Raw genomic sequence first — 25330 nt, forward strand, 5'->3', positions numbered from 1 at the left:
CTGAGTGCTGGGTTGAACCATAGCCTAACAATGGAGGCAAGATAAGCCATTGTCCTCTCAGTATTATCATGGATACACCAACGTGCAAGTACACAAAACTGAAATGTACCTGTACAAGCTTACAGCATACTGTTACAGTATACCATATCAATAGATTATATGTCTATGCTATGCTATTCTATGTATACATCAGTCAATGAGTGAAATATATGTACTGTAGGCAGATATCAAGGCCAGGGCAAGCAGGAGAAGGCAGGCAAGGCAGAGAAACGAAGGGACAGGTGGACTGAAGACAGTAGAGAGCAGCAAGCTCACCTCAGGGCAGGCAGTGGTATTAGTTTGAGGACTGATTCATGAACCCTCAGGCCCTGGGGATGAAATTGAAAAGACCATGCTCATTATGTCTGTCTGTACCTTCACAGTTTCAGGGCTGACATTATGTTCAATGCATATGCCGTGAGCTGTATGCAGATATGCAATGTGCTCTATGAGCAGGAATTGGCATCAGAATAATTGTCATTGAATGTTGCCATGTATGCAAAGTTTGGTTGAGGTCTAAAAATCTTTGTTTTAACTGGCAATGACGTAGTGTGACTGCTTGAGGCGGTGCCCCTCTCTGTGGAGTTTGGCCACTCCCTCTGACTCTCCGCCCTTGGAGGCGTTTCAAAGCTTGCAGAGAGTAATGATCACATATCGTCTCCATCTATATAACGTTAGCTAGCTAACGTCATTTTGCCAACCAGAAAGACCACCCAGGTAACCAAAAGGCCTGTATTCATTGTTTTGCGTGTTAGCGACATACTGAGAGGCGAGCCCGCGCTTCCACTCTTCGACATTATTCTGCTCAGTGCTGCGATTTCTGGGCCCTGTGGTGCGCGGATGGAATAGCTTTGTGGCAGACAATAGTGAGTCCTATTGGGTGCATATGCCAGCTTAATACAATGTCATCATGGCTTATATTTTACTCTACGCTATACTGGTTGGTGAGAAAGTATAGTTGTAAATAGTCAAAACGGTTGGTTGGGTTTTGGACGTGTTGACAGGCCCATCTAGCAAAGTTGCGAGCTACTGTTGCTAACCATTATTAGCTAGCTTCAGCTTGATGTTGTCAGCTGATGTTTGCAACAACAGTCTTAGCTTAGTATCGTTAGGTAACTAGCTAACTATATGTGCATTGATCCTTAACACTGGACTGCTTGTTTCTAAAGTACATATATCGTTATTTGATTTGTTACCTAACATAGCTGGACTACATGCGGGCAAGTTTCTATCAGCAATGTGTATCATTAGCTAACTTGCTAACGTTAGCTAGCTAGCTACCTAACGTTAGCTAGTTAACCTATTGAGATTGCGTTGAAGATGGAGCCTTTGCCAAACGTTTTTCCATCATGCCATGTGTTTATTGTGTTATCATTGACCACACTATATTTGGCATTACATTGCTAGCTAGTTAAATCAATGTTTGCTAGTGTCGCAGACTTGCAGTTAACTAATGTAGCTAGCTAGTTAGAGTAGCTAAGCCATATAACCTTACCCAGCAACAAAAATTGAACTCGCCCCAGCCAGCCAGTCTGACATATCATAGCTTGGCAGACTCTGTTGCCATGGTTTTGGGCAAATCTTTACATATATATGGTTCTGTTTGCAAGTAACTAATTTGGCTAGCTAGTTAGATAACTAGCCATATGGATAGATGGCTAACATATTGTTGAAGATATATGCACTTCATGTGTTAAAGCTGTTTACCCCAAAGTGTATGGATCAATATGAAATCTGACATGGCAGCCTCTCTCCTGAGAATGCATTAGGATAGAATCACATGGTTTGTCCTTTCAAATAGAGCTGTAGCACAGCCATTTTAACCACATAACTAGCTGGCTATTGTAATGGCTACGTTTTGTCTTTAGATCTCTACTCAAACATTGCATTAGGCAAGCTAATGGTTCTACTGAATTATGGCTGCACTTTGCACACAAGTGCTATTGGTGCAGGCCAGAGTATCATACTGATGCTTTCATGAATAAATTGCATGATGTTTTCTAAATTCACATTAGTATGATAACTATGGAAATTACCGTACTATTGACATACGAGCACTCATTCCAAATTAAAATAATGTCACATAAAAAATGGTGACTAACACTTTTTCATATTTCCCTTACAGTTGAATTTGTAAGGCCAAAGGCAAACACACAGAGGTCATCATGGGTGACGACAGTGAGTGGATGAAGTTGCCCATTGACCAGAAGTGTGAACACAAGGTGATTTACCCCTTTAACACACACACAATAAGACAAACCTGACTTTCCTCAGTGTTGAGTCCTTGCTGGATGTTTTTCAGCAGCTGTGGTTTTGTTTCATAAAATGTTATCCAATAGCAAACCCAGCATTCTCATTGTAAGCTCATTTATAGAGCAGCTTTTCTTGAACTTGTTTACCTCCACAAAAACATCTCATTTAGACTGGATTTCCAGCAGCATAGAGCTAGACTGGAGAAGGCTTATTGGCTTCTTCCAAAAGGATAACTTAAAACCCAGTGACGCTTATGATTTGATAGTTTCTAATCCCTGTCTTCAGAGTTTCTCTCAAATGATCAAACCACTTACACTGACTGCTTCAATCACAATGATTGATATGCTAGGCCAAACAACTACCAAAGAAGGCCCGTTTTAAATTAGTTTCTCTACCCTGTCATTCCAACTAGAATCTGGATCACATCATCCTATCCCTTAGTTATAAACTCTAAATTACCTTGACTCCCTCTCCTCACAATGCTCACTGTTCTCCTGCTTCATCCCAACCAAGGTGTGGAAAGCCAGACTAAATGGATATGAAGATGCCCTGAAGCTCTTCCAGCGTATAGAGGACGAGAAGAGCCCAGAATGGGGCAAATACCTGGGCCTGCTTAAGAAGTTTGTGACAGACTCGAACGCTGTGGCTCAGCTCAAGGGCCTCGAGGCAGCACTTGCTTACGTTGAGAATGCTCATTTGGCTGGCAAGTAAGTACTAAACCTACATCAGTTATCTGACTACACGGATTGTACTGTGTAAAAATAAGTAATAAATAACTTGTTCTCCGTCTTCAGGCTACTTGAATATTTCCTGATGTAAACACTGTTTAAAGAAGTAATGCATTGCCTTAACTTATAGCCTGGGTCTACAGGTTAGGTGAATACATAGAATTAGAATACATGACTCATCGTAATTCTATGGGTGAATATATCTACATGATCTCCCGGTGAAAGCTTTCTGTTTGTGTTATAAGTACTGCTCTCTGTGTGAATATTTTTTATTTTTTTTTATTTTATTTTTATTTCACCTTTATTTAACCAGGTAAGCCAGTTGAGAACAGGTTCTCATTTACAACTGCGACCTGGCCAAGATAAAGCAAAGTAGTGCAATAAAAACAACACAGAGTTACATATGGGGTAAAAAAAAACATAAAGTCAGAAATACAACAGAAAATATATATACAGTGTGTGCAAATGTAGCAAGTTATGGAGGTAAGGCAATAAATAGGCTATAGTGCAGAATAATTACAATAGTATTAACACTGGAATGCTAGATGTGCAAGAGATTATGTGCAAATAGAGATACTGGGGTGCAAAAGAGCAAAATAAATAACAATATAGGGATGAGGTAGTTGGGTGGGCTAATTTCAGATGGGCTGTGTACAGGTGCAGTGATCGGTAAGGTGCTCTGACAACTGATGCTTAAAGTTATTGAGGGAGATAAGAGTCTCCAGCTTCAGAGATTTTTGCAATTCGTTCCAGTCATTGGCAGCAGAGAACTGGAAGGAATGGCGGCCAAAGGAGGTGTTGGCTTTGGGAATGACCAGTGAGATATACCTGCTGGAGCGCAGACTACGGGTGGGTGCTGCTATGGTGACCAATGAGCTAAGATAAGGCGGGGATTTGCCTAGCAGTGATTTATAGATGGCCTGGAGCCAGTGGGTTTGACGACGGACATGTAGTGAGGACCAGCCAACAAGAGCGTACAGGTCACAGTGGTGGGTAGTGTATGGGGCTTTGGAGACAAAACGGATGGCACTGTGATAGACTACATCCAATTTGCTGAGTAGACTGTTGGAGGCTATTTTGTAAATGACATCGCCGAAGTCAAGGATCGGTAGGATAGTCAGTTTTACGAGGGCATGTTTGGCAGCATGAGTGAAGGAGGCTTTGTTGCGAAATAGGAAGCCGATTCTAGATTTAACTTTGGATTGGAGATTCTTTATGTGAGTCTGGAAGTTGAGTTTACAGTCTAACCAGACACCTAGATATTTGTAGTTGTCCACATACTCTAGGTCCGACCCGTCGAGAGTGGTGATTCTAGTCGGGTGGGCGGGTGCTAGCAGCGTTCGATTGAAAAGCATGCATTTAGTTTTACTAGTGTTTAAGAGCAGTTGAAGGCTACTGAAGGATTGTTGTATGGCATTGAAGCTCGTTTGGAGGTTTGTTAACACAGTGTCCAATGAAGGGCCAGATGTATACAAAATGGTGTCGTCTGCGTAGAGGTGGATCTGAGAGTCACCAGCAGCAAGAGCGACGTCATTGATATACACAGAGAAAAGTGTCGAAAGCTCCAGTGAGCTGCAACACAGTCAGGAGAAATGTGATGCCTGCCTGATATTTATTTATGGATCGAGTCAGTCTGACATCAGATCCATCTATTGTGTGCAGCCTATTGGGCAAGGGTTACGCTATTGAATGACTGGTAGATCCTCTTGAGTTTAGCTAAAAGGTGGGATTTCCAGATTACCTCTTTTACACCTGGACAGCTTCTGGTTATGAACAACATGGTATTATATTGTAAAAAAACAAGCACTTGCATTCTACAATGGTATCCAATGTAAAATTGGCTAAGTATTCTTCTTCTCTGGATTTTGCTTGTGTTCCAGAACATCAGGAGAGGTGGTGTCTGGAGTGGTCAGTAAAGTGTTTAACCAGCCTAAAGCCAGGGCCAAAGAGCTTGGCTCAGACATCTGCCTCATGTACATAGAAATCGAGAAGGCTGAGGTGGTTCAGGATGAGCTCATCAAAGGCCTCGATAACAAAAACCCCAAGATTGTTGTCACCTGTATTGAAACTTTAAGGAGGGCACTTAGGTGAGTTGTTAAACTTCCTAGTTTCATATATATATATTTTTTTTCTTTACCCTAGCTATTATGTCATTACATACATAGGCCTAAATTCTGAAATGTAACATGATTTTTTTCATTTCCAGTGAATTTGGCTCCAAAATTATTACCCTGAAGCCAGTGGTGAAAGTTTTGCCCAAACAGTTTGAGTCGAGAGAAAAGGCGGTCCGAGACGAGGCCAAACTACTAGCAGTAGAGATCTATAAATGGATCCGGGATGCTCTGCGACCTCCTCTCCAGGGCATCAACTCTGTTCAGGTGAGATGACACTTCTGAACACTTTCATACAGAGGCTCTTTCTCAATTCATCTTTCCTCAATTTCTCACATCCCCTCTCCTCTCCACCTTCTCAAAACTCATAGGAGAAGAAGTTCTGAGGGGAGTGACTTTGGACCTTCTCCAATAATAGGATTATAGCATGGAATCGTGGAAAGACTAATTGAGATGCAGCCAGAGTTTCTCTATGCTCATATGCAATATGGGTCTCCCAAAATGCCGGAACAACGATGAATGGGATGTCTAACAGTTGTGTTTCTTCCTCTTTCTTTCAAAGTTGAAAGAGCTGGAAGAGGAGTGGGTGAAGCTGCCGACGACGGCCCCTAAACAGAGCCGCTTCCTCCGCTCCCAGCAGGCCCTCAAGGCCAAGTTTGAACAGCAGCAGGCGGCTGGAGGAGACGAGGCAGACGGTAAGCTTTATCAGAAATAGTTTTGATGTTCACATTTAAGTATTTTACCCCCTTTTTTCCTAGCCTGGGTGCCAGTGTGTTTGTGCTATCTTGCCCACTCCTTATGGAAATGTTGGCTAGATGGCACAAACAGTTCTGTGACTAGGCTGCTTTTTACCCCCTGCAGCTTAATTCCATTTGTGGAACGGTTGATCTTCATCGATGGCTTTTGAGGGTGAATTTGTGCTAACTTTCACAGATATAAAGCATAACTTGAAATGCCCAGGTGTTGTTGACAGACAAGAAGGTTGACGTATGATGGAAACTGGTCTTGAGAAAGGCCTTTGTGCTGAAACGTCGACATCAAACCGTCTCCAATATATCCCCTCGTCTTGTTTACTTTTTGTTCTATAATCTTACTAATGAGATGGGTCTAGGCCTACAATATCAGACGGTCTCAGTCTGTAAACTCTTTCAGGAGATGACCATGACAAACCTGCACCTCAGATTGATCCTTATGAGCTGCTGGAACCAGTGGAGATCCTCTCAAAACTACCTAAAGACTTCTATGACAAAATTGTAAGTTTGGGCACCAGTGTTTTAGGAAAGGCCCTAGTGGATCTATGGATGTGATATAATGCTGAATGCTTCTAAATTATTTTATATTATAAGGTTGAATGCAAATGTGTTTCTTGTAACAACGATCTGATTTTTATCTGACCATAGGAGGCCAAAAAATGGCAGGAGAGGAAAGAGGCCATGGAAGCGTTGGAGACCTTGGCTAAAAATCCTAAATTGGAGAATGGTGACTATGGGGACTTAGTCAGAGCACTAAAAAAGGTACAGTAACATGCATATCTGCTTCATGGGGATGCCAGGGATCCTGGGAAATGGAATGTGTCTCAAGGAAGTAGGTCGGTCGGACAATGAAAAATCTACTGAACAATTGTCTTGTTACCCAGGTTATTGGAAAGGATGCGAATGTTATGTTGGTGACCTTGGCAGCCAAATGTTTGGCTGGACTAGCTGCTGGTCTCCGGAAGAAGTTTGGAACATATGCAGGACATGTAAGTTAACTAGCTAGCTATCCTCAAGGCAGTGGGAACATCTCTTTATACATCTTGATTTCTGACAAAAAGGAGAAATACTTAGCGCGTAATATATGTTTTCAAGGTGGTGCCAACTATTTTAGAAAAGTTTAAAGAGAAGAAACCTCAAGTGGTCCAGGCCTTGCAAGAGGCTATTGATGCAGTCTTCCTTACTGTGAGTATACTATCATCCAGTGTAGATACGTATAAATTGCATTTGGATTACTGTTATAGTGCTATTTGGGTTGTTAATTTGATTATTTCCACAATTTCTTGATTTCAATTTTTTTAATATTTTTTTTATTGATTATTTGTGTACTTGTTTGACATTATACTGCATTGTTAGGAGCTAGTAACATAAGTGTGTTGCTGCACCCGCTATAACATCTGCTAAACTGTGTACACGACCAATAAACTTTGATTTGACTATATCTATATGTGAATTAACTGGTCAAAGTTTGGATATTCAATCAAAGATCCATCAGATGTTGTGCGTGTTTTGAGATATTATTTGTTTGATAATGTTTTGATCCAGTTAAAAACATTCCAGGCTGCCTCTGTATATTTTCAATGTCTTGTTTTTGACACAATGCTATCACTGTTTTTCAGACAACTCTCCAGAATATCAGTGAGGATGTATTGGGGGTGATGGACAATAAGAACCCTTCCATCAAACAACAGGCCTCTCTGTTCCTGGCCAGAAGCTTCCGCCACTGTACCCAAACCACATTGCCGAAGAGCATGCTCAAAGCTTTCTGCCCTGCATTTCTCAAGGTATCTGAACATTTCCTATTTCTAAACAGGCAAATTCAGGGCTGGTTTCCCAGACACAGATTAAGCCTAGTCCTGGACTAAAAATCATGCTTAGTCTAGCTTTTTTTTTGTCCAGGACTAGGCTTAATCTGTGTCTGTGAAAATGGCCCTCTGTGTTCAAATTATGTCCTCCAATTTGTGAATGAGTGTGTGGAATAATGCTCCTACTCCCCGTCTCTCGATTAACCCTCTCAGCAAGTGAATGATTCGGCCCCAGAGGTGAGAGATGCTGCGTATGAAGCTTTGGGTACAGCCATGAAGGTGGTGGGTGAGAAGGCTGTCAACCCATTCCTGGCTGATCTTGATAAACTCAAGCTTGACAAGGTGAGGCAAGGCTAGGGATGTTGCGGTGACCGTATTACCGCCACACCGGCAGTCACGAGTCATGAAGGCAGTCAAATTCCACGTGACCGTTTAGTCATGGTAATTAGGCTTCTCCAAGGTCTGATTCTGCTGATGGTCATTAGTAGCCTACCAAACTTGCTAACTGCCTGGTACTCAGCACTCTATTTTCCCTCTAATCACTCTGACATCAATGCAAATGTAATCGAAAATCTAATCAAACACTTCATGAGAGCCCATGAGCTCATGTGGCACAACATTTCTATTGCTATGCAATTGTGCGAGAAAACAGAGTGATGGCCTCTATTAAAAAGAGGAGGATCCCATCAGCTTTCTATAGGCTAGGCCTACTATATTTATTTCTCAACTTTCCTAATATTAAGCACATTGCTTCTCTTTACAACAGGAGTATAGCCTACCTGGCTAGCATGAAAATTAACCACAGGAAAAGCGTCCTCCATTCGCTATTTAAGTGCATAGATGACATGTATTTTTCCCCTGCCCATGTTTCGAGACAGGTGCATGATAATAATCCATTCTAAATCAAAACAAATTTCACACATATTATTTAGTATATGTAAAGACAAGATTAAATCAAGAACAGTCTGATGGGTGACAATATTAGCCTAGCACTTGTGAATGATATGTTATCACTTGTGAATGATGCCCAGCGTAAGGCAAGAAACTGCCTTTGTTTTGCTACTTTTTCTAATCATAGTCGCACACCTCATGTAGCCTTGCCTATAGGCCTATATGTTTTGATAAGGTTTGTATCACAACTAAAGTGTCCAAATAACTCCTTAAAATTAAACACATTAATCTGCTTTACAAGGGGTGTAGAGCCTAACTGGCATACATAAGCAGTGCGTGAGTTTCAAGTTTGGGGAAGATAATTTTCACCATAAAAATGCACCTTTACAATAAAAGCATTACATGCATAATCGCATTTGCGGTCACTTTTGATAATGGTGTTTACCCACTAATGGAACATTCACGCTTATAGCCTACTGCCGTGTGCGCATTGCTGCGCTTATAATGTAGCCTAATAGTTTATAAACAATTTAAGCTAAATGTTCTGATCTGTTGCGTCAGCCACATTGCGTGAAAAAGGGTTTTTGATTCTAGTGGTTGTATTAATTTGAGATCTATCGCATCCCACAACTGTCCCAGACAGAATAGGTCAACTTTTGTACTATGGGGGATAGTAGACTGACATAGGCTAGTGCTTTTGATGTTTGTTAGGCTTACTCATCTTGTTGGCTGATGAAAAGTAAATGTGGACAGTTCTTCCAATATCTTCAATATGCACCTCGGAATTGGAAAAGGACGCGTGCAGTTGAGTCCCCGATGTGTCTGTCTTCACTTGTAGCCTGTGAGAAAGACCTGATCACGTGATGGAGAGCCATGTGAGTGAGAGGTGCTTCGGAGTGTGCAGCACTCGGGGAGAAGGGCACAACGCAGCACTCCTGGCCAAGGGCACAATGGCCACTGGCCGCAAAAGGCATGGATTTTTTTAGGGTGCATTACTGCCACATAAAGTGGATGCCGCCGGGAAATTAGAGGCATTATCAAGTGCTTGTCAAATTGTGAATGAGAGACTAATGAAGTGCGTAAAGTCTGTGCAAAAAACAAAGCAGAGCTCATGCCTTTCAAGCGACTTTAGTCTCATCATGCAGCCTTACAATGTATTAAAAATCTAAACATACAGCCCAACGTTTGTAGAACAACTAAAGTTACATAAATAACTCTCTAAATTAAGCATATAGGAGTAACTCTTTCTTTGTTAACTGCTCCACACAGAATAGCTGCATGTGTGCACTCCCTCAAATCGTTTGGAGAAAATATCCTTTCTATTTATTCAGCTTTGTTCAATTGTATTCTTCATACTATAAAACAATGCCACAGAATTATAAGCAAATCTTGTCTGCTAAAGGAACTAGTGTAGCCCGCAGCCATTTTGCATAGCCAGATTAGGACCTAACATAAGGACAACTCAGAGTATGCTATTCTGTTCTTCTGAAATAGACTACATTTTCTTCATATCATGTTTCTTTAGACCTAAATAAATAATGGCTTTATTGTGAAGGTGTAGGCTATATTACATGGATTTATTAGACTTTTTTTAAATGTAGATGTTCCAAAGGTCTGCATCAGTGGCTTGTAGGCGATGCGTGGAAGCCAGGAGAAGCTAAATGTGTTTGTCAAGCAAATAACTGTCTGTTAATTAACAATCACCGGCTGACTAAATTTCGTGACCGCCACAGCCTTAGGCTATATAAAATATGTATCAGTCTTTCATTTTCAATATATATCCTTATCGGTGTCTTTATTACTATCAGTCTATTGTTATCTTGTGTTGCTTATCCTGTGTGAAATTAGTTTACCCCTTCAGACTAGTTGTGGCCTAATGCCAATGTAGATGAGTTCTTTATTGGATAAGGGTTGTATTATGAGTGAGTGAGGTTGTACCCTTTTTGAAGTTTAGCCGTTTTTAAAGAGTTGACAACAAATGAAATTAACTGACCTCCATCCATCTCTAAATGAACAGATCAAAGAAAGTGCTGATAAAGTGGAACTGCCGGGAAAGAGAGGAGGAGGGGCGGAGAAGGTGGCACCTGCAGCCAAGGTAGCACCCCCTGCTGCGAATCCAACTAGATCCTCTGGACCACCCAAGAAGGCCCCAGCAGCTAAGGTGTGATTGATTGTACAATTAAAATGCATATAAAGCCACTTCAGCCTGAGACAACTTTACAAAGTGAATCCCAGGCTACCAGTTTTGTTCACCAGGCTCACTACACTACCTCTGATGAGACACAGGAACCATAGGAATAATAATAGATTACATTTATATAGTGCCTTTCCACGTACAGTAGGTGTTCAAAGAAGTTATATCTTTTTTTGTGTTCTTCATTATTTTGCAGTCTGGTGGACCTCCTAAGAAAGGGAAATCTGCCTCTGCTCCGAGTGCCAAAGGAAAGAAAGTTCCTGAAACAAAGGAATTCATAGAGACAGAGCTATCGGTAAGTTGGCTCATAACGTTACACGGCTGTTTCGCAGATTGTAATGTGCAGCCATTTCACCGTTGGAATACTCAATTGCGTTTTGATGCTTTAGTGATATACTTCAACATGAGTGCGTGAGTGAAGCACTCATCTCTATGGTTGGCTCTGGCCCTCTGATCCCGGTTCCTCTCTAGGTTTCTTCTTTCTAGGGAGTTTTTACTCTTTCATTAACTTGAGTGCGTTCTTCTGTGTCCACTAGATTGAGGTATGTGAGGAGAAGTCGTCCGCGGTGCTCCCAGCCTCCTGTATGCAGCTGCTGGACTCCGCTAACTGGAAGGAGAGACTGGCCAGCATGGAGGAGTTTCAGAAGGTAACTAGTTTTGACCTTGTGTAGTTTGAAAGTATTCAGACCCCCTCCCCTTTTCCACATTGTTACGTTACAGCCTTATTCTAAAATTGATTAAATAATTTTTTCCCCCTCATCAATCTACACAAAATACACCATAATGACAAAGCGAAAACAGGTTTTAGAAATTTGTGCACATTTAATGAAAAATTAAAACCGAAACCTTGTTTAAATAAGTATTCTGACCCTTTGCTATGAGACTCGAAATTGAGCTCAGGTGCGTCCTGTTTTCATTGATCATTCTTGAGATGTTTCTACAACTTAATTGGAGTCCACCTGTGGTGAATTCAATTGATTGGACATGATTTGGAAAGGCACACACCTGTCTATATAAGGTCCCACAGTTGACAGCGCATGTCAGAGCAAAAACCAAGCCATGAGGTCGAAGGAATTGTCCGTAGAGTTCCGAGACAGGATTGTGTCGAGGCACAGATCTGGGGAAGGTTAACAAAAACTTTCTGCAGCATTGAAGGTCCCCAAGAACACAGTGGCCTCCATCATTCTTAAATGGAAGAAGTTTGGAACCACCAAGATTCTTCCTAGAGCTGACTGCCCAGCCAAACTGAGCAATCAGGGGGGAAGGGCCTTGGTCAGGGAGGTGACCAAGAACCCGATGGTCACTCTGACAGAGCTCCAGAGTTCCTCTGTGGAGATGGGAGAACCTTCCAGAAGGACAACCATCTCTGCAGCACTCCACCAATCAGGCCTTTTATGGTAGTTCCAGACGGAAGCCACTCCTCAGTAAAAGGCACATGACAGCCTGCTTGGAGTTTGCCAAAAGGCACCTAAAGACTCTCAGACCATGAGAAAAAAGATTCTCTGGTCTGATGAAACCAAGATTGAACTCTTTGGCCTGAATGCCATGCGTTATGTCTGTAGGAAACCTGGCACCATCCCTACAGTGAAGCATGGTGGTGGCAGCATCATGCTGTGGGGATGTTTTTCAGTGGCAGGGACTGGAAGACTAGGCAAGATCGAAGGATCGAGGGAAAGATGAACGAAACAAAGTACAGAGAGATCCTTGTTGAAAACCTGCTCCAGAGTGCTCAGGACTGCAGACTGGGGGGCGAAGGTTCACCTTCCAACAGGACAACGACCCTAAGCACACTGCCAAGAAAACGCAGGAGTGGCTTCGGGACAAGTCTCTGAATGTTCTTGAGTTGCCCAGCCAGAGCCTGGACTTGAACCCGATCGAACATCTCTGGAGAGACCTGAAAATAACTGTGAAGTGACACTCCCCATCCAACCTGACAGATCTTGAGGGGATCTGCAGAGAAGAATGGGAGAAATTCCCCAAATACAGGTGTGCCAAGCTTGTAGTGTCATACCCAAGAAGACTCAAGGCTGTAATCGCTGCCAAAGGTGCTTCAACAAAGTACTGAGTAAAGGGTCTGAATACTTATGTACAGTGGGGGAAAAAAGTAATTAGTCAGCCACCAATTGTGCAAGTTCTCCCACTTAAAAAGATGAGAGGCCTGTAATTTATCATAGGTACACGTCAACTATGACAGACAAAATGAGGAAAAAAAATCCAGAAAACCACATTGTAGGATTTTTAATGAATTTATTTGCAAATTATGGTGGAAAATAAGTATTTGGTCAATAACAAAAGTTTATCAATACTTTGTTATATACCCTTTGTTGGCAATGACACAGGTCAAACGTTTTCTGTAAGTCTTCACAAGGTTTTCACACACTGTTGCTGGTATTTTGGCCCATTCCTCCATGCAGATCTCCTCTAGAGCAGTGATGTTTTGGGGCTGTCGCTGGGCAACACGGACTTTCAACTCCCTCCAAAGATTTTCTATGGGGTTGAGATCTGGAGACTGGCTAGGCCACTCCAGGACCTTGAAATGCTTCTTACGAAGCCACTCCTTCGTTGCCCGGGCGGTGTGTTTGGGATCATTGTCATGCTGAAAGACCCAGCCACGTTTCATCTTCAATGCCCTTGCTGATGGAAGGAGGTTTTCACTCAAAATCTCACGATACATGGCCCCATTCATTCTTTCCTTTACACTGATCAGTCGTCCTGGTCCCTTTGCAGAAAAACAGCCCCAAAGCATGATGTTTCCACCCCCATGCTTCACAGTAGGTATGGTGTTCTTTGGATGCAACTCAGCATTCTTTGTCCTCCAAACACGACGAGTTGAGTTTTTACCAAAAAGTTATATTTTGGTTTCATATGACATTCTCCCAATCCTCTTCTGGATCATCCAAATGCACTCTAGCAAACTTCAGACGGGCCTGGACATGTACTGGCTTAAGCAGGGGGACACGTCTTGCACTGCAGGATTTGAGTCCCTGGCGGCGTAGTGTGTTACTGATGGTAGGCTTTGTTACTTTGGTCCCAGCTCTCTGCAGGTCATTCACTAGGTCCCCCCGTGTGGTTCTGGGATTTTTGCTCACCGTTCTTGTGATCATTTTGACCCCACGGGGTGAGATCTTGCGTGGAGCCCCAGATCGAGGGAGATTATCAGTGGTCTTGTATGTCTTCCATTTCCTATAATTGCTCACACAATTTCTTCAAACCAAGCTGCTTACCTATTGCAGATTCAGTCTTCCCAGCCTGGTGCAGGTCTACAATTTTGTTTCTGGTGTCCTTTGACAGCTCTTTGGTCTTGGCCATAGTGGAGTTTGGAGTGTGACTGTTTGAGGTTGTGGACAGGTGTCTTTTTATACTGATAACAAGTTCAAACAGGTGCCATTAATACAGGTAACGAGTGGAGGACAGAGGAGCCTCTTAAAGATGAAGTTACAGGTCTGTGAGAGCCAGAAATCTTGCTTGTTTGTAGGTGACCAAATACTTATTTTCCACCATAATTTGCAAATAAATTCATTAAAAATCCTACAATGTGATTTTCTGGAGAAAAAAAAATCTCAATTTGTCTGTCATAGTTGACGTGTACCTATGATGAAAATTACAGGCCTCATCTTTTTAAGTGGTAGAACTTGCACAATTGGTGGCTGACTAAATACTTTTTTTCCCCCACTGTAAATGTGATATTTCTGTTTTTTTATAATACATTTGCTAACATTTCTGAAATGTTTTTGCTTTGTCATTATGGGGTGTTGTGTGTAGATTGATGGGGGACAAAAAAACAATTTAATCAATGTTAGAATAAGGCTGTAACGTAACAAAGTGGAAAAAGTTGAGGGATCTGAATACTTTCTGAATGCACTGTACCTCATAATATAATACATTTTGTGTTCTGTTTAATTCTGTGCTTTTGCTCATGTCACGAACATGCTCCGTACAACATAATGCTATTGTCTACTGAATTCCAATGTGTTTTTAACATCTACAACTGGCATATAAACCTTTTTTTGTTGCTTTAACCTGACTGGGAATTACATGTGTAAATAGGTTATAGACATAGATGAAGTGGTGGAGTTATGGACTGTTGTCTTATGCTATGTTCTTGTCATGTGACTGTCATCAGGCTGTGGAGCAGATGGACAAGAGTGAGATGCCCTGCCAGGCTCTGGTCAGGATGCTGGCCAAGAAACCAGGCTGGAAAGAGACTAACTTCCAGGTACAGCATACCAAGTTTAAACACTTACCGCTGAAATGGACTCATCGTATATCTTTTTTTTTAGAGGACAGTCCCTTTTTTTTGGGTATTGGACAATGTTTTTGTCCTGTCATTATTTTGGATGCGTGTAGAAAAAAAGATGTATTCACTAGATTGATCCACCCACATGGCTCTGTCTTCTGTTCAGGTGATGCAGATGAAGCTCCACATCGTGGGTCTGATAGCCCAGAAGGGCTCCTTCTCCAAGACGTCTGCCTTCGTGGTGCTGGACGGCCTGGTTGATAAAATAGGAGATGTGAAGTGTGGGGTTAAAGCTAAGGAGGGCCTGACTGCTACTGCCGAGGCCTGCTCCCTCCCCTGGACTGCTGAACAGGTCTGTTGATGTTGTCAGTATTTGTTGGTGACACTGCTGTTCTGTTAGTCTGTTGTTTTTAGAATGAAAAGAATAAAAGTAAGAAATATGAGAACACGAGTAAGATAAATATCACAACAGTTAAAGTTCTCAGTCACTGCGACGGGTTTCCGTCAAGGATTCTGGAGAGTAGAGCCACAATAAACATCTCTGGGGGCATGGGGGGGGGGTGGTGGGGGGCTGGTTTGGAGACGACCTAGCCTAAAACAGACAGTTGCATATCTGTTCTACAAAATATATTCCCAAATATTTTATTTTCTGTTACAATGTGTGCACTGAACTGACATGCATGATTGTTGATGACACGCCGATGTTCTGATCAAGGTATTTAAATAGTCTATATGATGGACATCACAGCGTCGCTCAACTCAGACAGCAGTGTGTAGCCTACTGTAGCTGCTGGAAAAGTTATTCAAAGCCTTTAGCACTTTCCAGTGCTACTATCTTTGCCATGTAATGGTGTTATTAAAAATAAATCAGACAGCCCCATAGTAGGATAGTTGACCTATTACCTAGTCTGCTAGTTGTGTGTTCTATACAAGGTCAATATTCCTCTCGAGGTGCATTCAAGTTGCGAGAGCCATTGGAGGGGAAACGTATTCTGACAAGCAGTCAATGCACAACAATTCTTAATGCAATTGTGAGAGAACACTTTTGAAAGCAGTTTTGGCCTTTGATTTGTTTTTAAAGAGGGGGATCCCAGTTTTACATTGCTACCACATTTATTTCTCTACTCGTGAAATTGTGCGTGTGCCGTTGTTTTACAACCAGGTTTAGGCGCAGCTGCTCAATAGAGCTCTTAAAGTGGCATTGTCATCTTAAAAGGACAATGACATACTTTGGAATATATATATTATTTTCTCCAAATTGTCGGAGTGAATAATAATAAATTATATATTCATATTTATAATATTAACAACAATCAGGATGTGTCCGATGGGGTAAATGCAGATAGACAAACCCCATGTTTCAGCCAATGTATATTTTATAGCCACTATGCTTCATCAGTTGGGCTACAAGTGATAATGCTTATTGCTAATAGCACATCTGATAATATAGGCCATCATTTATACCAATGTTTTTTGTTATTGGGCCCTTTTTTTGTGTCTGCATTTTATTTTCATAGTTTTTGTAGTAGAATGTCCTTTTTAAAAAGTCACCCAAACTGAGCTTCCCAGTCCTTCTACATAAACATTATCCTGGGGAGGCCCCTGACCCCCTAAGCATTATCCTGGGGAGGCCCCTGACCCCCTAAGCATTATCCTGGGGAGGCCCCTGACCCCCTAAGCATTATCCTGGGGAGGCCCCTGACCCCCTAAGCATTATCCTGGGGAGGCCCCTGACCCCCTAAGCAAGGGGACTGGAATTGGTCAAACACTCAGTTTAGTACATGTACAAAATGACGGTTTTTCCCTAAAAGCATGATGGTGGTCATGACTTTCTTACATGAAAGGGAGTTGAACTTGGCCCCAACCAATCGAACTGAGATCGCCTTAAGTTTCAGTCATGGACATTTTATTTATTTTATTTGTGTATGTAAGTTGTTCACTAGTGTGCTTCATCCCTCAGGTGGTCTCCATGGTTTTTGCACAGAAGAATCCTAAAAATCAAGCTGAAACCCTCAACTGGTTGGCTAACGCCATGAAGGAATTTGGATTTGCTGGGTAAGTTTCTTACTTTCCATTATTGGAGGTGTATCCATTTACCAATAACAATATCAAAGCATTGTGTCCTATGATTAGATATTCTAATTCACAAAATCATTGTGGTAACACAAGTCTGCAGGGAAAATGCTTTATGTGTTATAAACATTTATGATAATGGTACGTACGTACATGTTTATTCCTGCAGCATCAATGTGAAGGGTTTCATCAACAACGTAAAAACAGCGTTGGGAGCGACCAACCCTGCGGTGCGGACAGCAGCCATCACCCTCTTAGGAGTCATGTACCTGTACATGGGAGCTCCTCTACGCATGTTCTTCGAGGATGAGAAACCTGCCCTGCTGAAACAGATAGACGATGAGTTTGAAAAGGTAGGAAAAACATGTGTGAGCAACATGTTGAGTGAAGTAAACAATATAGTATTTGGTGTATATAATGTCATTTATTTTTATGACTGCCGTCTCTTTGAAATTGGTAGCTTGAGGTTTATTTAAACTTCGATCTGTTCGGTCTACATAAGTTGAATCTCTTGTGAACAGACTATGTAAACTATTCTGGTACCGTAGATGTGTCATCATGCTATGGGATGCGTGATATAATGAGCAGCATTAGTTCCAGTGTTTGGGTTTTCGTCACTGCTTATTTGGACGAATCAGGATTGGGCGAAGGCAGTGGTCCAACTGTGGGTGGGGATATCCAGCCTGATTTAAAAACAGGTGGAATTATCGGGGGAGGGGGAGGCTGAGAGTTTCCTTTTGCAAGGGTGGAGACTAGTGATGTTAATCGGTTAGCTGCCGAAAATAAATTTGACCGATCATGCTTAACGGTTTATAGGTTATTTTGTGGAATTAAATTGGCGCGTGTTAGTCGTCATGCATTTTATTTATCACACGCGCACAGCATACAGAGACTAGTTGGAGGAGTGGAAAATCCTACCACCACCTGTCAGACAGCACCAGAGTAGCTCCTCAAAAAGCCTGCAGGCTACTGGAGTAAAACCTGCTTTTGGAAGCCCAGTCATTGCGCAACAAATAACAATTCTAAAAGCAATCGCGTGTTAATTTTGGTGGCCACGATTTAAAAAGGAGCTTTTTTCTTCTTCTTTTCTTGTGAAGCGGGCCCCCCATGCGCCATTCGGATGCAAGGCTATAGCCTGCCTACTGTTGACTATCAGCACGTCACCCACTTCTTTTCAATGTGAGCGTGAGGCAGTATAATTGTTTGAAACCTGAACGTTTTACTTTACTTCAAACAATGAGGCATTTCTTACCTTGCTTTAAAGTAGCCTTGCAAAAATCCATCCATAGAAACGTGGAGGCAATTATTTTATAAAGACTTCCTCATGCCGTTAACCAGCATTTCTCCTGTTCTATTGGTTTTCATATCAGCTTTCTTTCGTTGTCCAGAAGCCAAAGGCACAATCCTAGTCATATTAGCAACCCATCATAGTAGTTGCTATTAGATTCACCCTCTTTCTAAGTTTCTAACTGAGATTTTCATCTGTCACATGAAACTGCTCACATTAGGTGTGCAGTTTAGAACTGTGTTTTCTGTTAATTGCTTTTGGACAAATGTTTGAAAATGATGTTTTATTAGCTGCTTAATTTCAGGAGTTGCATGTTCAATAATAGGCTATAGCTTTTTGACTGTAAGATGATCGACTTGCTATTAATGAAAAATGTCCAGTCCTTGTATGCATGCATAGTGTCAGGGAGGAAGAAGCGAAGCGAGAGGTTCCACTCTCGCCAAAATCTGTCCAAAATAAGTCCAATGCGTTTCTATGGGCTTATTTTGGTCCTTAACTTGTTGCCTGCATTCCCGCCTTCCCATTGTTGGAAACATAAGCATCTCGTCATTATATACAGATCTCTGATAGTATTTTCTGTTGGTCACGTCATTTTTACTTTAAAAAAAAAAATATGTATCTGTTTGTTGACCGGTTAATGAGGGTCAGTTAGTCGGCAGCAAATTTGACCAAAATGTGCATCCCTAGTGGAGAGTTCGCAAAACCAGAAATCTCAATTTCTAACACGCTCCCCCCCCGAACCTAACTGAGGATCTGACCAAATTACGTGGGATTTTCGTTCTAACTAAACTGAGATTAACATAAGATTGATGTCAGAAAGGCATATAAGAAATGTTTATATGCACAGGTATATATATTTTCAATTTGACTGATGAGATTGCTGCTTTTGCCTCTTCAGATGCAAGGCCAGTCTCCTCCGGCTGCGTTCAGAGGAGCCAAGAAAGGAGGGACAGAGGAGGATGGAGAGGAGGCAGACGACCAGGAGGAGGATGGAGGAGGAGCACCTGACATCATGGATCTGCTACCTAGAACTGACGTCAGGTTTGAATTCACACACTAATACCCTTTTCACACTACCTCACCGCTCCTTCTCAGCACTCTTCCATATTTTCAGCAACTATGGTGGTTGCGTAATCAGGCCAGCTTAGTCCTGCTTGGATTGGATTGGTCTGGCTCAGTGTGAAAAGCCCTATACTACTAGGACTATTTTGGTTTTGATGGTTCCATTCTATGTTTAATGGTTTAGCCATTTCACCTTATTAATTCACTCTTTTCTTCATCTCCTGTGCAGTGATAAAATCACACAAGACATGGTGGATAAGATGAGTGATAAGAACTGGAAGATCCGTAAGGAAGGTCTGGATGAGGTAGCAGCGGTCATCTCTGAGGCCAAGTTTATCAAGCCCAGTATAGGAGAGCTGCCCATGGCACTGAAGGGCCGACTCAACGACTCCAACAAGATCCTGGTAAGAAATGGTCTCTGCTCTGACTGAAGAGGCCAATGTATCTGACAGATACCATGACATAAATTAACATTTTAGAGATCCTAAGCGATCTGTTTTTCTCCAGGATATTGGCGTATCAGTGCAAACATCATTTGTAGATGTCCTGTGATATTGTAGGTATTTCTGACACTGAATTATGTCTCTCCCCAGTGCCAGCAAACCCTGACTATTCTTCAACAAATGGCCGTAGCGATGGGCCCAGCTCTGAAACAACATGTCAAGAGTCTGGGCATGCCCATCATCACTGTACTGGGAGACAGCAAGGTAAAGACTATCATAATCTAAAATACCTACGCAAAGGCATGGGTAGCTATTTATGATTAGTGTGATAGAGAATATTATACCGTGTGCATAGTACATACATATTACAAGCATAACAATCTCATACAAGTGATATACTAGTGTGGAGTTGTCAGTATCAGTTGTCACTCTCTGTGTCGTATTGAGTGAATAATGGTGTTGACTCTGTGTCCCCTCCTCCCCTGTAGACCAACGTGCGTGCTGCTGCCATGACAACCCTGCAGGCCTGGGTAGAACAGACCGGCATGAAGGACTGGCTGGAGGGAGACGACCTTTCTGAAGAGCTCAAGAGAGAGAACCCTTTCCTCAGGCAGGAGGTACAAACACAGCCCTTCAGGTCCTCTCTTAAAATCTCTGTTAAAGCCTACCTCTTGTAACTGGCAGTAATGTGTACTAACAATGTGGATAGATGGCTGTGTCATGGGTATTGTGTGGAATCCGAGCACAAGGTTGATTCACTGGGGGCATTTGGAAGCATAATACCTCCAGCCATGTTTGAGAAAGACCCATGTAACGCCCCTCTGCTCCCCAGGTGCTGGGCTGGCTGGCAGAGAAGCTGCCCACCATGCGTACGGTACCCTCTGACCTGATGCTGTGTGTGCCCTACCTGTACACCTGTCTGGAGGACCGCAATGGAGACGTGAGGAAGAAGGCCCAGGACGCCCTGCCCACCTTTATGATGCACCTGGGCTATGAGAAGATGTTGAAGGCCACTGACAAACTGAAGGTACGTTATGCCATGGAGGAGATGACTTAGACATGCTACATTTGAAGATAACTTGGCTAAAATATATATCTACCAGAGATGGGTGAGGTGTAAGTTCATTAGATAGCTTTTGAAAACAACTGAATGAGCGTAGATGGTAGAGTATAATTTGCCTCGAAATTCAGACTGAATTACTAATTCATAGTGGAGTGGAAGAAATTGGAAAACAGAGCTGAATTCAGTCTGGATTTCGAGGCTAGAGTACACTGTCTTATGTCAGATAGCGCAATGGTTCATGGCAACACTCACGTTGGAATGACACCATCTGTGGGAAGACAATGGGCTGGGGTATTGTTATTGGGTACTGACTCAGAAGACAGTGGGCTGGGGTATTGTTATTGGGTACTGACTCAGAAGACAATGGGCTGGGGTATTGTTATTGGGTACTGACTCAGAAGACAATGGGCTGCGGTATTGTTATTGGGTACTGACTCAGAAGACAATGGGCTGAGGTATTGTTATTGGGTACTGACTCAGAAGACAGTGGGCTGGGGTATTGTTATTGGGTACTGACTCAGAAGACAGTGGGCTGGGGTATGGTTATTGGGTACTGACTCAGAAGACAGTGGGCTGGGGTATTGTTATTGGGTACTGACTCAGAAGACAGTGGGCTGGGGTATTGTTATTGGGTACTGACTCAGAAGACAATGGGCTGCGGTATTGTTATTCTGTAATCTGACTCTGTGTGTCCCCGTCTTCCTCTCCTTGCAGCCGGCCTCGAAGGAGCCAGTGTCTGCCCTGCTGGAGAAGGCCCGGGCAGTGATGCCAGCCAAGCCTGCTCCACCACCTGGCAAAGCTGGCGCAACAAAGTCTATCAGTGGCGGCGCCCCCGCTGCAAAGTCAGGTTGGCTTGCCTCTCAGTTACTGTCTGAATGATGGATGAGTCTTCATCCCGAATTGCACCCTATTCCCTATTTAGTGCACTACTTTTGACCAGGCTCCATAGGGCTCTGGTCATAAGTAGTGCACTATGTAGGGAATAGGGTGCCATTTGGGACATGCAAAGTATCCACTACCACCAGTACATTCCTTATCATGTGCTACACCAACTAAGTAACATCAGCCAGGAGGGATCTATCTTTCCAATGTTCTAATCTTGAGCAATAATCCAATCAATCAATCAAATGGTATTTGTCACATGCGCCGAATACAACAGGTGTAGACTTTACCGTGAAATGCTTACTTACGAGCCCTTTCCCAACAATGCAGAATTAAAAAGTAAGAAAAATAACATTTTGGGCAAATAAGAAGGAAACAAGGAAATAGTTACACAATAAAATAACAATAGCGAGGCTATATACAAGGAGTACTGGTACCGAGTCAGTGTGCAGGGGTACGAGGTAATGGAGGTAACATGTAGATGTAGGTAGTGGTAAAGTGTTAGATTAATTTGTATTTTAAGAATAATGACTAAAGGATTTCACCCCAAATACAGTATAAATGTGTGAACGGTGTTGAGTTATAATGTAGTGGCAACCCACTAACAGAGGGGGGCGGGACTAAACATTCCAGGGTGAAGGAGACTGCGGAAACTGTTTAAGAAAGCCTCCTAAAGGCGGAGCAAAGTGCCTTTGTGTGTCAAGGGGTATAAAACGGTATGTATGGGTTTTTGGCGGCAGATCTCTCCATGAATAAAAATACAGATCATTCTTGCTGGTTGTGGACCTTGAATCATTTATGATTAAAACCAGAGCCTTACAACCCCTGGTAATGATTCAAGCTTAGGTTGAATTAGAGAGATAAATTCTTGTGACATAAAGGTGACTAGGCAATCAGGGTAGATGATAAAGAGAGTAGCAGCAGCGTGTGTGTGGCGTCAAGATGCGTGTGTGTGGCGTCAAGATGCGTGTGTGTATAAACTCAGCAAAAAAAGAAACGTCCTCTCACTGTCAACTGCGTTTATTTTCAGCAAACTTAAGCAGTATGGCTGGTGGCTTTGTCATGCTGGAGGGTCATGTCAGGATGAGCCTGCAGGAAGGGTACCACATTAGGGAGGAGGATGTCTTCCCTGTAACGCACAGCGTTGAGATTACCTGCAATGACAACAAGCTCAGTCCGATGATGCTGTGACACACCGCCCCAGACCATGACGGACCCTCCACCTCCAAATCGATCCCGCTCCAGAGTACAGGTCTCGGTGTAACTCTCATTCCTTCGACGATAAACACGAATCCGACCATCACCCCTGGTGAGACAAAACCGCGACTCGTCAGTGAAGAGCACTTTTTGCCAGTCCTGTCTGGTCCAGCGACGGTGGGTTTGTGCCCATAGGCGACGTTGTTGCCGGTGATGTCTGGTGAGGACCTGCCTTACAACAGGCCTACAAGCCATCAGTCCAGCTTCTCTCAGCCTACTGCGGACAGTCTGAGCACTGATGGAGGGATTGTGCGTTCCTGGTATAACTCGGGCAGTTGTTGTTGCCATCCTGTACCTGTCCCGCAGGTGTGATGTACCGATCCAGTGCAGGTGTTGTTACACGTAGATCAGCTGTCTGTCCTGTCTCCCTGTAGCGCTGTCTTAGGCGTCTCACAGTACGGACATTGCAATTTATTGCCCTGGCCACATATGCAGTCCTCATACCTCCTTGCAGCATGCCTAAGGCACATTCACGCAGATGAGCAGGGACTCTGAAAAACACCAAAAGAAAGATGCCCAGAGTCAGTAGAAAGGCCTCTTTAGTGTCCTAAGTTTTCATAACTGTGACCTTAATTGCCTACCGTCTGTAAGCTGTTAGTGTCTTAACGACCGTTCTTCAGGTGCATGTTCATTAATTGTTTATGGTTCATTGAACAAGCATGGGAAACAGTGTTTAAACCATTTACAATGAAGATCTGTGAAGTTATTTGGATTTTTACGAATTATCTTTGAAAGACCGGGTCCTGAAAAGGGGACGTTTCTTTTTTTGCTGAGTTTATATGCGTTTGAGTGTCAGTGTAGTGAGTGGGCATAGAGCCAGTGCAAGGAAAACGGGGGGTCAATGCAAGTAGTCTGGGTAGCCAGTTGATGAACTGTTCAGCAGTCTTATGGCTTGGGGGTAGAAGCTGTTCAGGAGCCTTTTGGTCCCAGACTTGGCGCTCCGGTACTGCTTGCCGTGCGGTAGCAGAGAGAACAGTCTGACTTGGGTGGCTGTAGTCTTTGACCATTTGTAGGGCCTTCCTCTGACACCGCCTGGTATAATTGACATCTCTCTAGCTCCCTTGGACTCATAGCCTGTCTTGTAAGATGCAGGCTTAGTCTGTTAAGATATATAAAAGTGTGAAAAAAACATCCTGACCACTTTGTTTTTGCAGGTCCGTCTAAAGCTAAACCTAAACCTGTTATTGATGACTATGATGATGACGAGCCGGAGCCTGAGACTAAGTCTAAGAAAGTGGTCAAGCCTGGAGCTGCTAAAAAGGTATGCATTTATTCATCTTTTCTTTTGTATTAAGTTTATTTGTCAGGGACCATGTACATATGCATTGTTCCACATATAGCTAGACTGATAATGTTAATCTCCAGTCCCTGGAAATCTTACTTGCCAATATCATGAAAATCTCGTTCAGTACAATCTCATTCAGCTCTCGGCACACCAAACACCTACAATGTGCCAGCTTTCCTCTCTGTGAAATGGATATTTCATTCTGCATTTAATAGAACGCCCCCCAGGAATCTGTTGCGAGCTCGAATAAAGATAGTGTCTGTAGTCCTAAAAGATTTACAAAGGGGAATTCTAGCAGCCAGCAGGTACATGTTTACTAATGTGTGACTCAGGAATGACTAACTGGGTGGAGCCTTGCGTCGGGTGTTGAGGCACTGCGCCCGCGTCTGTCTCCAATGTTGTGTGGGTATTAACACACATGCACTCTGTCCGAGGCGTTGCTCAATATCAAATACTTTTAAATGTAGCTTTATATTCATCTTTGTGTTTTTTGGTTAAAAAAAATATATGGTTAGTGTGTAGCGCTTTTCATTTACAGGCTGAAATCACAAAGCTCTTTACATTATCAAGATGATGGTGTTTTCGTGTTGTCTTAACCTTTTTGTCTTTGTCTGACCACGCTATACATGAGTTTTACAGCTTACTTTTATATAAAGCTTTACATCTTGTAGTAATGTTTCTGTCTTTTTAAACGTCTATCACATATTCTGAGAACAACCCTTTAGCTTTTATCTAGCTTTGTATCTTGTAATGATTACGTTTCTGTGCTTTGTCTTGTAAACCTCCACATCTCTCTCTCCCCCGTCCCCGTCCCGTCTTCAGGGTGTGCTTGGGAAGAAAGCCCCGGTCACGAAGGCCAATGCCAAGGATGAGGAGGACCGGTCTGGCGTCATCTTCATCCTGGTCCCCAATGGCAAGGAGCAGAGGATCAAGGAGGAGAAAGGGCTCAAGGCACGTCACCGTGTAG

At 42.8% G+C, this 25330-nt stretch overlaps 1 protein-coding gene across 3 annotated transcripts in view; it reads left to right on the forward strand.

Annotated features, from left to right (window-relative positions):
• Nucleotides 1-650: 650 nt before the first annotated feature.
• LOC121531652 (cytoskeleton-associated protein 5-like) overlaps nucleotides 651-25330 on the forward strand; it is a 38729-nt gene continuing 14049 nt past the window's right edge. For 2 of the 3 annotated variants that reach the window (XM_041837005.2, XM_041837007.2), the window contains exons 1-27: nucleotides 651-756; nucleotides 2165-2261; nucleotides 2806-2999; nucleotides 4901-5107; nucleotides 5227-5398; nucleotides 5694-5826; nucleotides 6284-6384; nucleotides 6532-6645; nucleotides 6768-6872; nucleotides 6979-7068; nucleotides 7503-7667; nucleotides 7902-8030; nucleotides 10597-10740; nucleotides 10970-11068; nucleotides 11310-11420; nucleotides 14897-14989; nucleotides 15177-15362; nucleotides 16971-17065; nucleotides 17253-17436; nucleotides 19270-19412; nucleotides 19663-19837; nucleotides 20027-20140; nucleotides 20365-20493; nucleotides 20709-20903; nucleotides 21654-21786; nucleotides 24233-24339; nucleotides 25186-25314. In XM_041837005.2, coding sequence (XP_041692939.2) covers nucleotides 2205-2261; nucleotides 2806-2999; nucleotides 4901-5107; nucleotides 5227-5398; nucleotides 5694-5826; nucleotides 6284-6384; nucleotides 6532-6645; nucleotides 6768-6872; nucleotides 6979-7068; nucleotides 7503-7667; nucleotides 7902-8030; nucleotides 10597-10740; nucleotides 10970-11068; nucleotides 11310-11420; nucleotides 14897-14989; nucleotides 15177-15362; nucleotides 16971-17065; nucleotides 17253-17436; nucleotides 19270-19412; nucleotides 19663-19837; nucleotides 20027-20140; nucleotides 20365-20493; nucleotides 20709-20903; nucleotides 21654-21786; nucleotides 24233-24339; nucleotides 25186-25314 — 3504 coding nt within the window. In that variant the 5' untranslated portion in view covers nucleotides 651-756; nucleotides 2165-2204. Of the gene's footprint in view, nucleotides 906-2164; nucleotides 2262-2805; nucleotides 3000-4900; nucleotides 5108-5226; nucleotides 5399-5693; nucleotides 5827-6283; nucleotides 6385-6531; nucleotides 6646-6767; nucleotides 6873-6978; nucleotides 7069-7502; nucleotides 7668-7901; nucleotides 8031-10596; nucleotides 10741-10969; nucleotides 11069-11309; nucleotides 11421-14896; nucleotides 14990-15176; nucleotides 15363-16970; nucleotides 17066-17252; nucleotides 17437-19269; nucleotides 19413-19662; nucleotides 19838-20026; nucleotides 20141-20364; nucleotides 20494-20708; nucleotides 20904-21653; nucleotides 21787-24232; nucleotides 24340-25185; nucleotides 25315-25330 lie in introns of all 3 variants that reach the window. The other variant, XM_041837006.2, reaches the window with a different exon arrangement.

Source organism: Coregonus clupeaformis, chromosome 19 (genome assembly GCF_020615455.1).
Source record: "Coregonus clupeaformis isolate EN_2021a chromosome 19, ASM2061545v1, whole genome shotgun sequence".
In the NCBI taxonomy this organism is placed as follows: Eukaryota; Metazoa; Chordata; class Actinopteri; order Salmoniformes; family Salmonidae; genus Coregonus; species Coregonus clupeaformis.